The sequence below is a fragment of the Salmo salar genome, chromosome ssa09, assembly GCF_905237065.1.
Source record: "Salmo salar chromosome ssa09, Ssal_v3.1, whole genome shotgun sequence".
Classification (NCBI taxonomy): domain Eukaryota; kingdom Metazoa; phylum Chordata; class Actinopteri; order Salmoniformes; family Salmonidae; genus Salmo; species Salmo salar.
In genome coordinates, this window is record NC_059450.1 from 63,964,236 (window position 1) to 63,976,571 (window position 12,336).

General features: G+C 46.8%; 1 protein-coding gene across 4 annotated transcripts in view; it reads left to right on the forward strand.

Annotated features, from left to right (window-relative positions):
- maml1 (mastermind-like transcriptional coactivator 1) overlaps positions 1-11,348 on the forward strand; it is a 31,346-nt gene extending 19,998 nt beyond the window's left edge. Inside the window, exons 2-6 of one of the 4 annotated variants that reach the window (XR_001330131.2) lie at positions 1,144-2,562; positions 6,870-7,103; positions 7,607-7,745; positions 8,995-10,191; positions 10,361-11,348. Coding sequence is in view for 3 of the 4 variants with exons in the window: in XM_014211982.2 (XP_014067457.2) it covers positions 1,144-2,562; positions 6,870-7,103; positions 7,607-7,745; positions 8,995-10,064 (2,862 nt within the window). In the remaining variant the exon portion in view is untranslated. Of the gene's footprint in view, positions 1-1,143; positions 2,563-6,869; positions 7,104-7,606; positions 7,746-8,994 lie in introns of all 4 variants that reach the window. The other 3 variants (XM_014211983.2, XM_014211984.2, XM_014211982.2) reach the window with 3 other exon arrangements.
- The last annotated feature ends 988 nt before the right edge of the window (positions 11,349-12,336 follow it).

Consider the following 12,336-nt stretch of genomic DNA (forward strand, 5'->3'; position numbering starts at 1 on the left):
TGATTACCTTTGGTGTTCTTCGTCAGAATGCACTCCCAGGACTTCTACTTCAATAACAAATGTTGGTTTGGTCCCAAATAATCCATAGTTATATCCAAATAGCGGCGTTTTGTTCGTGCGTTCAAGACATTATCCGAAGGGTAAATAAGGGTGACGCGCCCGACGCGTTTCGTGACAAAGAAATTCTAAATATTCCATTACCGTACTTCGAAGCATGTCAACCGCTGTTTAAAATAAATTTTTATGCCATTTTTCTCGTAAAAAAAGCGATAATATTCCGACCGGGAGTGGTGGTTTTCGTTCAAAGAGAGAGAAAGTAAACATGGTGTCAGCTCGGGCACGCGCGCCCCAGTCTCATTGTTCTCAGATCGACCACTTACAAAATGCGCTAATGTTTTTCAGCCATGGCCTGCAAAGCCACCATTCATCTTTCTGGCGCCTTCTGAGAGCCTATGGGAGCGTTAGAAAATATCACGTCATGCCAGAGATCCCCTGTTTTGGTTAGAGATGATCAAGAAGGCCATGAAATGGTCAGAGAGAGCGCTTCCTGTTTGGAATCTTCTCAGGTTTTGGCCTGCCAAATGAGTTCTGTTATACTCAGACACCATTCAAACAGTTTTAGAAACTTTAGGGTGTTTTCTATCCAAATCAAACAATTATATGCATCTTCTAGTTACTGGGCAGGAGTAGTAACCAGATTAAATCGGGTATGTTTTTTATCCGGCCGTGCAAACACTGCCCCCTAGCCCCAACAGGTTAACTGCCTTGTTCAGGGGCAAAACGACAGATTTTTACGTTGTCAGCTAGGGGATTCGATCTTGCAACCTTTCGGTTACTAGTCCAACGCTCTAACCACTAGGTTACCTGCCGCCCCGTGACACACACTTTACAGTACCCAAAAAATTCTAGATTTTTGTGTTCCACTATCAAAAGTACCGTAGTTTTGGTATACCGTGCAACACTAGTGATGTTCCAGGACCATTAAGCATATCTTCATGTGTTCACCCAGGTATTTATATCTTAGCTTTATCTCCACTTTATTGATTAAACTTGGCCTCTGGCGACGATCTCAGTCAAGCAGTGTGGTAGTATTCAGCATGTATGTTGATTGTATGATACTAATGTTGTCGTTGTTTGCTCTAGTTGCAGGAGTCGGTGAAGAGGAAGCTGGAGAGCGCTAGCTCCCCTGTTCAAGTCAACGGCTTCAGCGATGGCTACCCCCCGTCCAAGAAGTCCTGCCTGGACAATAACCCATCCAACGGCGGCATCCCCACGAGCTCGCCTCTGGACTCCAAGCACGGCATCGGCGCTGACTCTCTCATATCCAACGGGATCCACCGGCTTGGTGGTGAGCCCGGTGGGGACTCCGCAGGGGAGCAGGAGTTCTTGCTCAAAGAGATGAAGCAGGAGCCCATGGATGACATCTTGCCCTGCATGCTGCCGTCAGGTGGCGGAGCCAGCAACAGCCTCTTCCCTGACCTCAACCTCAACGAGCAGGAGTGGATGGAGCTCATGGAGGAGCTCAACCGCTCTGTGGCCTATGAGGACATCCAGGACATCCTCAACGATGGCTTCGAGGATCGCAAGGACTCCCCTGAGCTGGCTGGACCCACCCCAGGGACAGGTGCACAGTCTGGGGGAGCAACGCAGGGAGGGGGAACCTCACAGGGAGGCCTCCTGCCTCCAGACCTGACCATCATTAAGACTGAGTTCTCCCCGGCCTCCGTTGCTTTCGAGCAAGACTCTGGCACCGGCTCGCCGCATGTTAGGCCCACGTCATCGGGGCCACCCATGCAGCGCTCACCGGCAGCGGCTACCACCACTGCCTCCTCCCCGGCCCTGTCCCAACCCCTCAGCCAGCAGCCTCCCCCATCCAGGCAACTCCCTCCCCAGAACCACCACCTCCCCCCGGGGCCCGTCCCCAAAGACCTGTCCCCTGCCCAGCAGCTCCAACAGTTAGCCGCACATCAACAGAGAGCCCAGCAGATGCAATCCCAGCTTCAACAGCAGCAACACGCTCAGAAACCGCAGCAAAACCAAAAACAACAGCAACAACCGCAGCAAGCACCCAAATTCCACCCAACTGGATCCCACCCTCCTTCTTGGCCCCCCAAGTCGGCCCCGTCTCACAGCCCCCTAGGGGGCTCCTACGGCCTGGAGAAGCCCACTAGCCCCTCCCTGTACCCCCAGGACTTCCCCAACAAGCCCCAGCTGATGATACCCGTACAGCCCAACAAGGGCTCACCCAAAGCTGCAGCCGGCGGGTACCTGCAGCCCGGGGGCCCCCACCCCAACATGCTGGGCCACCCTGCCGCAGGACCAGGGGCCCTGCTCAGCCACCCTGCAGCAGCAGGCCCTGGGGGCCCGGGCTCTGCCATGCTCAACTACAGCAACACCATGCCCCTGTCCCACTATGACGTGGCGACCCAGGGGCCACCACGGGGCCCGGCTAGGGTCCAGGGCCAGAACAAGGCGGTGATGCTATCGCTTATCAGGCAGCAGCAGCAGCAGATGAAACAGAAGCAAGGCCTGCCCTTCAGACCACACCTACCCCACGGCCAGGTAAGGCTGCAGCTCGTCCTCTACAACGCACCATGGCCATTATCACAAGAGTTCTCATTTTTTAAACATTTCTGTTTGACTAGCTTTGATACCATGGTGTTGGCTTAAAATGTTTTCTATAGCAGAGTCAAAAGCTTAGTGATAAGAGTCAAGGATCCAAATAATGGTTTTTCATTAAAAAAGAATCTTCAATCCTATTTTTGGGAAGTTTTAGGCTTTCTCATAATGTTCAGGCTTTGCCATGGGGGTACAAAAATACCAATCCAATATTTTCTTTATCAGAGGGTATGATTCTAACAGCTCGATTAGGCTCCTTTGCCTGTAAATGTTGACAAAAAGGCCATTATTTTACCGCACATCTTTCATTGAGCATGATATTATCCTGAAAAGGATCAGTATACTTCTTTAGAGGTTCCTACACAAGTACAGATAACTTGATTTTTTTTTAAAAATATTTAAACATGCAAAATAATTAAATGTATTGTACACCATGCCCTCAGATTGCTTTGCTTCCTTAAAGAAGGTCACTCCCCAATTGATACATCATAACTTCTGCACCTCATTGGATTGTTTACAGACATGTCATCACATATTGTCATGTGTAGAAAATAAAACATTAACATTCAAGTCTTTGGCAACAGCTCTGGTGGACATTCTTGCAGTGAGCATGCCAATTGCACGCTCCCTCAACTTGAGACATCTGTGGAGTTGTTGTGTGACACAACGCTTGGAGTCCCATGCAGGAAAAGCTAGATTTCAAGAGCTTTTTGGACATTTTTTGTTGTTGCATTTCTTATACCAATAGACTTTTTTGCTGAATGGTAAATATAGCAGCCAATAGAACTCACGGGTAGTTTGAAAGAAGAGTGAACGCATGATGGAGGTAGGCAGTTATTTATTCAGACCAATAACCATTCAATCTTAGTGAAGAGAAGTGAAAGCTTTCTGCGTCTAATTCTAGTCCTATATTATTCAACTGTCATTAGAATGATGAGGACAACAACTTAATTTAATTGAAGGCGATGAAGGGATGGAACAACAGAGGGAGATCAAGATAAGCTAATAATGGAAAATATTATGAAAGGTATATATGCGCCCGCCTACTAATTATACAAATAGGCCCCATTTTCAGAATTAAAATCACATTTGCTAGCCTATACTTGTAACTTTGTAGGCTGCATGTGCTTCACCAGAACCATATGTCCTCTTCTGATTTATCATGGTTTGAACAATGTGCATAATTCCAGTCCGTATAATACAGTACAGTAATACAGTTCACACAAAAAAAGATTTAGCCTACTGGAGCTAGTTCAATTTATTTATGTTTTTCTGTTGTGTGTAATGTGCAGTACCATATATCATATGTATTGGATAATGGCACAATCATTTGGGCTTGGGCTCATTAAATGTCGTTAATGTAGGGCTCATCAAATATATTTAATATGTGGTTCATCAGGCTCCGGTAGCATCAGATTTAAATTTGTATACAGCTCTAATCAAATCTAGACATGTATGTTCTTTTGAATGACACTTCCGGATTTGGCTGGAAATACCGGGTTACCCGGGAGAAGTGATTTATTCTCTGGTTGGAACAGGGGGATAATATTCAACTCTACTTGAGGGCAACGATGTGCAGTAGAGGGTTAGGCTATATTGGCATTCTGAATAACCGTTAAGCTAGATGTCAACAAGTGTATACGAAGGACTTGGACTTACTTGACTTGGTTATGGTCATCGCCCAAGCCTAACATTAATTTCACACTGTGTGACTGGGAGAGTAGGAGCCATCCACATTCCCAACAAGGGAAAGGCTTAACGCATGTTTTATACTGACATCAGCAAATAGCATTACAACTGAGACATAAAGAACCTTCCAAGGCCGTGTTGTGTTCACACACTCCCCCAGTGCTGCAATGCTGGTGTATGACGGAGTCTCATGTCGAAGCAAAACAATGGTAAACAATAAGGGCTTGTTAAAAATGAGCAATGGAGTTGTCTGGCTTGCCCTTACAGTTTAAAAGAACGGCTCCAAAGAAAGACCTCGTGATTTCAACGTTTTCGCTTACGTAAAGAACCGCAGACCAATGGATAGCATTACATTTGGTAACTTATGATCAACACATACACATAATCTGATTGTACTGTACATTTCTTGCATTCATTGCATTTTAAATGACTTACTGAAGTTGTAGGCCTCCTCGGCTAATTGTTTTTGACAACCTCGTGGATTAAGCGTACTGCATGTAGGCCTAGTTGATGGTGATTCTAGGGCCTAGAAGGGTTTTTATGTTAGTCAACAAACACAACTCCACACACTGTCCTTAGTTTTTGTTCTTACAAGTCTGGCACGGGCCCCATGGTTCGAAAGAACTGTGTGTGTGTCTGGGTCAAGCAGCTGGTTGCTAAGGCGCTGGCGTGCAGGCTCCCACGGGGGCTTGGGTTGTGGTGGGGGGGACCGGGGAGGGGACAGCCATGACAAAGCAGCCTTTCATACATCCCTCCCTCCTTCCTCACTCATGTGCTCACTAGTGTATTTTAGGAGCAGCCCCCACCTTCCTCTCAGTACTCTCTCTCTATTTAAATATAGCTGCTGCTAACCCACTTGTATTTTTTCCTCTCTCGCGAGAGGGGACTGCGTTCCTCTCCCTCTCAAATCAAATGTATTTATATAGCCCTTCTTACATCAGCTGATATCTCAAAGTGCTGTACAGAAACCCAGCCTAAAACCCCAAACAGCAAGCAATGCAGGTGTAGAAGCACGGTGGCTAGGAAAAACTTCCTAGAAAGGCCAAAACATAGGAAGAAACCTAGAGAGGAACCAGGCTATGAAGGGTGGCCTCTTCTGGCTGTGCCGGGTGGAGATTATAACAGAACATGGCCAAGATGTTCAAATGACATGCATGGTCAAATAATAATAGTCACAGTAGTTGTCGAGGGTGCAACAACTCAGCACCTCAGGAGTAAATGTCAGTTGGCTTTTCATAGCCGATCATTGAGAGTATCTCTACCGCTCCTGCTGTCACTAGAGAGTTGAAAACAGCAGGTCTGGGACAGGTATCACGTCTGGTGAACAGGTCAGGGTTCCATAGCCGCAGGCAGAACAGTTGAAACTGGAGCAGCAGCACGGCCAGGTGGACTGGGGACAGCAAGGAGTCATCAAGCCAGGTAGTCCTGAGGCATGGTCCTAGGGCTCAGGTCCTCTGAGCGAGAGAGAATAAGAGAGAGCAGCCTATGTGGAGTGGTCACAGTCAGTGAGAACAACAGACCAGCTCTGTGTCTGCTATGGTGAGAGAGTCCTGGGGGCTTGGTTATCAAAGCCGAGGCTCTATCACTGGATTGTGGACATGATTACGATAGCATACCGCTGGCTGGCAGGCCAGTGCTGGCTCATTCAACACAAGGTGTGGCTGCGTCCTGCGCTCTACTGAGAGGAGTGCCCCTCGCTGATATCTGTGCTGCGGCCAGCTGGGCTTCCTCTTGCACCTTTGCTAGTTAAATGTGCCACCTCCCTCTGCTGTTGGTTCAGCGGTCCTGGGCATTGCCTCCCCTTCTGGGGACTGTGCCAGGACCCCCCTTCCACATTGACGGCCCCTGCGACTCGGTGCCGCGCTGGGACTTTGCCGCTGGCTGGCCAGGTCCCTCTAGCACCAACTAAATGTGTTAGGGGTATACCAATATGTTGGAGTGATCCAATATAGTGAAATATAAGGAAGGTTACGTATGTAACCACGGTTATGTGAGCTATATGGATCACTCCCATGGATTGAGGCGCCATAGAGGGTTGCCAAACAACCAACCCATCTATATGGATGCAATCAATTAGATTAATTTCTCAGATCAAATTATATCTCAACAAAATAATGTTTCAGGAATGCTAATCTTATGTTTCTAACAAACTGTTTCAGAACAGTCAGACGGTGGGTGTCAATCCTCTTGTGCTTTTTGAGTTGGAACAACCCACTGAAAATATGGAATTGTGGTACTAACAGCTGGTCAAGTGAAACTTATTTGAGGCCATGAATTTTCAAACTGAAGTTACACAACCACATTCTTCAAAAACAATTTTGATTAGCAAGTGTTTTAGGTAAAGCTTGAGTTTTGGTTTTAATGCTTTTTCCTCTGCTTTACATCCAATTGTGTTTATCCCCAATGCAAAGGACCAATTTTCCCCATGTTATTTCTGAACATATTCCCCCCACTTGTTTGACTCTACCCAAAGCCTAACCTCAGACTCAACTCAATCACTCCCTGTCCTTCTGGTGGACATTAGGGGAATAACCACAACATTTCCCCCATTTTTCCTTCAGCAGGAGCAGAACACATACCCGACCACAACGCACGGCCCTGGACCCGGCAACGCCATGGCGCCCCAGCCGGGGGGGCCCGGCAATGGCATGGCAAGTAACCATGGCAACGCTGCCTACCTGTCGGGGCAGGCAGCAGTGGCGGCGGCGCTGAAGCAGCAGCAACAGCAGCAGCTGATAGAGCAGCAGAAACAGTTCATACTGGGCCAGAGGCAGCAGCAGATCATGGCCCAACAGGTAAATGCCTGGGGTCAAGGGTCATGTACTGCAGGTTCTTGGGTACTTAGTATGAATAATTTGGGTAAATAAAATGTAAAACACAGGCTTCGTGGCTTATTCACATAACTGGTTTCAACTTTTCCTATGACTACCAGCATGCTGAGTCAATACAGGATCTGTCTATTCTACCTGTCTGGACTTGCTAGTGCTGCATAGCCTCAAGTAAGCAGTATTCTACATGGTATCAATTTCTAACATAAACACAAGGGGGAACCATTTGTCTGCATGAATTGTTAGATACAACTGCACTGTTGGAGCTAGGAACACAAGCATTTTGCTACACCTGCAATAATGTGTATGTGACCAATAAGATTTGTTTTGTAGAAGTGGCTTATGACAGTTTCGAGGTAGGTGCTTTTATCTCTGATTTGTCTAAAAGAGAATGTATGGGGAGGAATATCAGTCATGTGTATATGCATGCATGACATGTGCATTCTCTATGTATGGTTTCTGTGTTTCAGGAGAAGCAGCGTCTGCAGCAGGAGCAGCAGCTCCAGAGGCACCTGACCCGGCCCCCTCCCCAGTACCAGGACCAACAGAACCAGCAACCTGGAACACAGAACAACCCCTTCCAGCAGCAGCAGGTCGCCCAGTTTACAGGTAAATGAGACCCCACGTCACCAGCCGTTACCCCTAATGTAGCATGGGCCCTCCAGCCCCATCAGACCTGGGCCCTCCAGCCCCATCAGACCTGGGCCCTCCAGCCCCATCAGACCTGGGCACTCCAACTCTGTTGCTGGAGAGCTACCCTCCAGTAGGTTTTCAATCAAACCCCAGTTGTAACGAACCTGATTCAGTTAATCAACCAGCTAATTATTACAGTCGGGTGCCCTATTACAGTCAGGTGAAAACCTACTGCACTGTAGCTCTCCAGGGACAGGATTGGAGAGCCCTGCCCCAAACACTCCACTACAGTCTGAAAATGGCATGTAGTGTTCAGATCCAATCATCTACCCAAATTCTGCCAGAAGTGTGAACTCATTCCCTACCCTTTATAGCTTTCAAACCATTGAGGTTTTGGAATGTTCCTGTGACCCAGCACAATAAACGGGCACAACCCAGTAACTTGCCATAGCCCAAAACAAATCGACCATGACCGATGTAAGATCCGGGACCGCAAGGGGTACACATTTTGGTTTTTGCCTTAACACTACACAGCTGATTCAAATAATCTAATCATCAAGCTTTAATGATTTGAATCAGCTTTGTAGTGTTAGGGCAAAAACCAAAATGTGCACCCCTTGGGGTCTTGAAGACCAAGTTTGGGAAATGCTGGTTTAGGGATAAGAGGGTGATTTTTGGAACAGGTATACGCCACAGCCAAACTCTACCAGTGCTTACACTTCCATTTCAATTGAATAGGAACCCTTTGGAAATGTTTGGTCGTGTGGGAGGTTTACTCAAATGATGTGACTCACACAGAACAACTTTGTTTGGCAGTAAACAAATAAACCTCACAAGTGCAAATGTTGCTTACCGTGAATCATTTGAATGGCAAATTAGTAATAGGGTCTAATGTGTTCGCTCGTCTCTAAATACATTTGCCCGTTTGTTCCGTGTCTTTTGACAGAACTTCTGTCTCAATGGTTGTTTTCCTTGCCTCCTTTGATTCTATAATGGCATGAAAATAATGTGGTAGACATTGTCGATTTGCTATCTGCATTGATGAAAGAATGGTGACGCAGACATGGAACCATTTAAGAATATTGAGAGACAGATTTGGTCTTCTATAATGAGCATATTGATTAAGATTGCATATTCCATAAGGATTACACATTTTTATAATTCTAAGGTACATTTTTCTGTTTGTTTTATTGTGACTCAAAGCTACTTTCGCTTCTCCCTGCAGGCTCTTCTCAGCCAATGGTCAACGTTGGCTCGCTGGGGGGCCCTGCCCCCGTAGCTCAGCGAATGTTCCCCCAGACGCAACAAGCCATGATGGGCATGACCATGGGCCAACAGGGAGGTGGTGGCCCCACACCTGGCGCCCTCCCTGCTGCCAGCCAGGCCGACATGAGCCTCTCCTCTTGCGGGGGCGTTATGGACTCTGCCTTACAGCAGCAGGTACTCTACAGTAACATGAACATGCACCCCTCCCAGCAAAGTTCAATGCAGAGGCAGCCCGTAGGCAACATGGGCGCCCCCTACAGACAGAATATGCTAGCCCAGCAGCAGCACCTCAAAAACCAACCCAACGCCGCCCTGCTGAAACAGCAGCAGCAGTTAGCCAGACTACCTGGCTCCATGCCCAGTGGCAACATGCCCAATGTTATGCCCAACACCATGCAGAGTGCCCAGAGCCAAGCCTGGCAGCAGCACCAGGTCATGCAGCAAGCCATGGGTGCCCAGCAAACGCCTTCCAGCAATGGAGGTCTGCCGCCCAATTCCTTTGTCAACTCCAACGCCTTCCACATGCAGCAGCAGACCCGCATGCCCAACAAGATGCCTGTTGGCAACACCCCCTTCGGCGCCAATGCCAACAGCAGGCCCATGGGCGCCATGAACCCTGCCCAACAACAGATGATGCAGCAGGCCCAGCAAAGGACTGCAGCCAACCCCCAAGTTTCCCTTGAGCAGCCCTTAGGGCAAGTCTTACCCAATCAGCAACAGACTCAGCAACAGCAGGGTTCCCAAGGCCAAGGGGTGTTACCGGACCTGGGGGCCTTCAGTCAGCTGCAGGGGGGGCGTTCGGTCAGCCAGGGGCTCCAGTGCAGCCAGCAGGGCTACCAGATCAACAGAACGGCCAACCAACAGCAGCAGCAGTTGCCATTTGGCTACAACACTGGATCAGGGGCTAGCAGTCTGCCCAGCTTCCCTGGGGAGGGTGACCTGGTGGATTCTCTGCTGAAAGGACAGAGCACACAGGAGTGGATGGACGATCTGGATGAGATCGTTCACCTTTTCCGGTCAGTAGATTAAGACTGAGAGGACAGAGAGCCACTTCAGACAATTGGGACTTCAGACGACGAGTTGAGAGGGTGAAAGTTGGTGTATTAGTTCCAAGCCAATTGCCAATGAAGTGCAATGAAATGCAGGAACAGCGAGGGTTAGTAATGGAATTCTGTTACTGTTCTGACACTGCAATTCTCAGTATTGTGTGTACTGTGTATATCCGAGGCGTATATAATGTTAAGAGAATGAATGGATGGTAATGATGGTGTGCAGGGCCAAAACCTGTATGATTTCTATTGGAGTATATATTTTTTTCCCCCCAGGACTCGAAGACGTATAGAGAACTCTACTACTACTGAACCTGTGGCTCAGTACTAAACCACTGAATCAAGGGTGAACCGGACGCTCCACACACACACACACACACACAGCCTCTTCTGCTTTGTTTGAAGTTGCGGCCTTGAATGCAAATATATGCTCGGTGTAGCAGAGGTGGCCTAGTAATACATTCCACCCTATGTAAAAGGGTTGTGGTAATACACAAGAGTTTTTGTTCACAGTCTGTTCATAAACAGACCTGTGCCATTTCTCCTCTACTCTCAAACCAATGACTAGGTGAGCTAAAGAAACTCAACTGTGGTGGCCATATTCGTTCGGTTAGCCAGTGTCCGTTTGTTGCTAAGTGGGGACCCATATGTTGAACTGTCTGTAGTCTTTGATTTGGAGACGAGACTGTTTCTCTGTTTAGAGTTGTGCAATTACCCCCAATGTAGGTAGGTTACAAAGGTAAAGTGACAAATGGGGACCTAGTCCCCACATCTCTCACATACACTTTTGAGTGATTCTTGTATCATGTTTCTAAAATGGTCTCCCTTTAGGTTCCTTACCATGTTTGACCAGGTTACACACTAAAATCACTGTCTTTATTAAACATCCAGTCCACTGTAATTTCAATAACCAAGCTAAAAGAGAAGATAATGTATGAATTTGTCTTTGGTCATGCAGCTTTTATTTTATATAGGTGGAAATCATTGCCTTAAGACACATTGCAGCCATTATTTTTGCCATACCCTTGAATGACAATACAGTCTCTTGAGTTGGGATATTTGATTAACAAAAAATCATCCTCGTTTGTGTCAGGGGCTACTTGTAAATTTCTATATTGTTTTTGTATGCATTTTCCTATTTTTGCCGAAGATATAGCTTATTTTTATATGTATATTGCAGCTGATTTTTGTAAGTATTTTATACTTTTAATATGGTTCTCTGTAAAACAAGAGTATTATGTGAATATAGTTCTTTAGAAACGTACTCTGCGTTTTGTCTTTGTATTTTTGTGCGTGTGTGAATTATAACTAGCTAGCAGTACAGTTAGTATTAGGTGCCAACGTAAGGTGTGAGTAAAATCCTGTCCAACATTGGATTCACATTGTTATCACATTACAGTTAATCATGATGATGGTTGATTACTTTCTTCCATCTGTTTTCTTGTCCTTGTAATTATTTTTGCATCAAGTAGCACAGGAAAGGGGAGCTCCACTCTTCGGGGGCTTGACGGACGAGTCGACGCACTTCCGCCCAAGTTGGGACACACCTGATTCCAAATATCAAAAGATCAATGTGTCCAGTTTAGAAAGTAGTACATTTAAACAGATGTAATGGCTAGGGCTCGGCAAACGTGTGACTGACACTAATCAGGCCCCTGAGGGCTACTCATCCCTGATATGGCATAGGATCTATGGTGATATCATAGCTAGACATGCAGTGGATTTGGAAAGTATTTGGACCCCTTGACTTTTTCCACATTTTGCTACGTTGCAGCCTTATTCTAAAATTGATTAAATCGTTTTTTCCCCCCCTCATCAAACTACTCTCAATACCCCCATAAAGACAAAGCAAAAACAGGTTTTTGAAATGTTTGCGGATGTATTAACTGATATCACATTTGCGTAACTATTTGTCCCAAAGCCCCTCCTGCGTTGTCTTGGCTGTGTGCTTAGTTGTTGTCCTGTTGGAAGGTGAACCTTCACCCCAGTCTGAGATCAGCTCTAGAGCAGGTTTTCATCAAGGATCTCTCTGTACTTTGCTCCGTTCACCTTTCCCTTGATCCTGACTAGTCTCCTAGTCCCTGCAGATGAAAAACATCCCCACAGCATGCTGCCACCACCATGCTTCACTGTAGGGATGGTGTCAGGTTTCCTCCTGACGTGATGCTTGGCATTCAGGCCAAAGAGTTAAATTTTTAGGTGCCTTTTGGCAAACTCCAAGTGGGCTGTCAGGTGCCTTTTTTTTTTTTTAC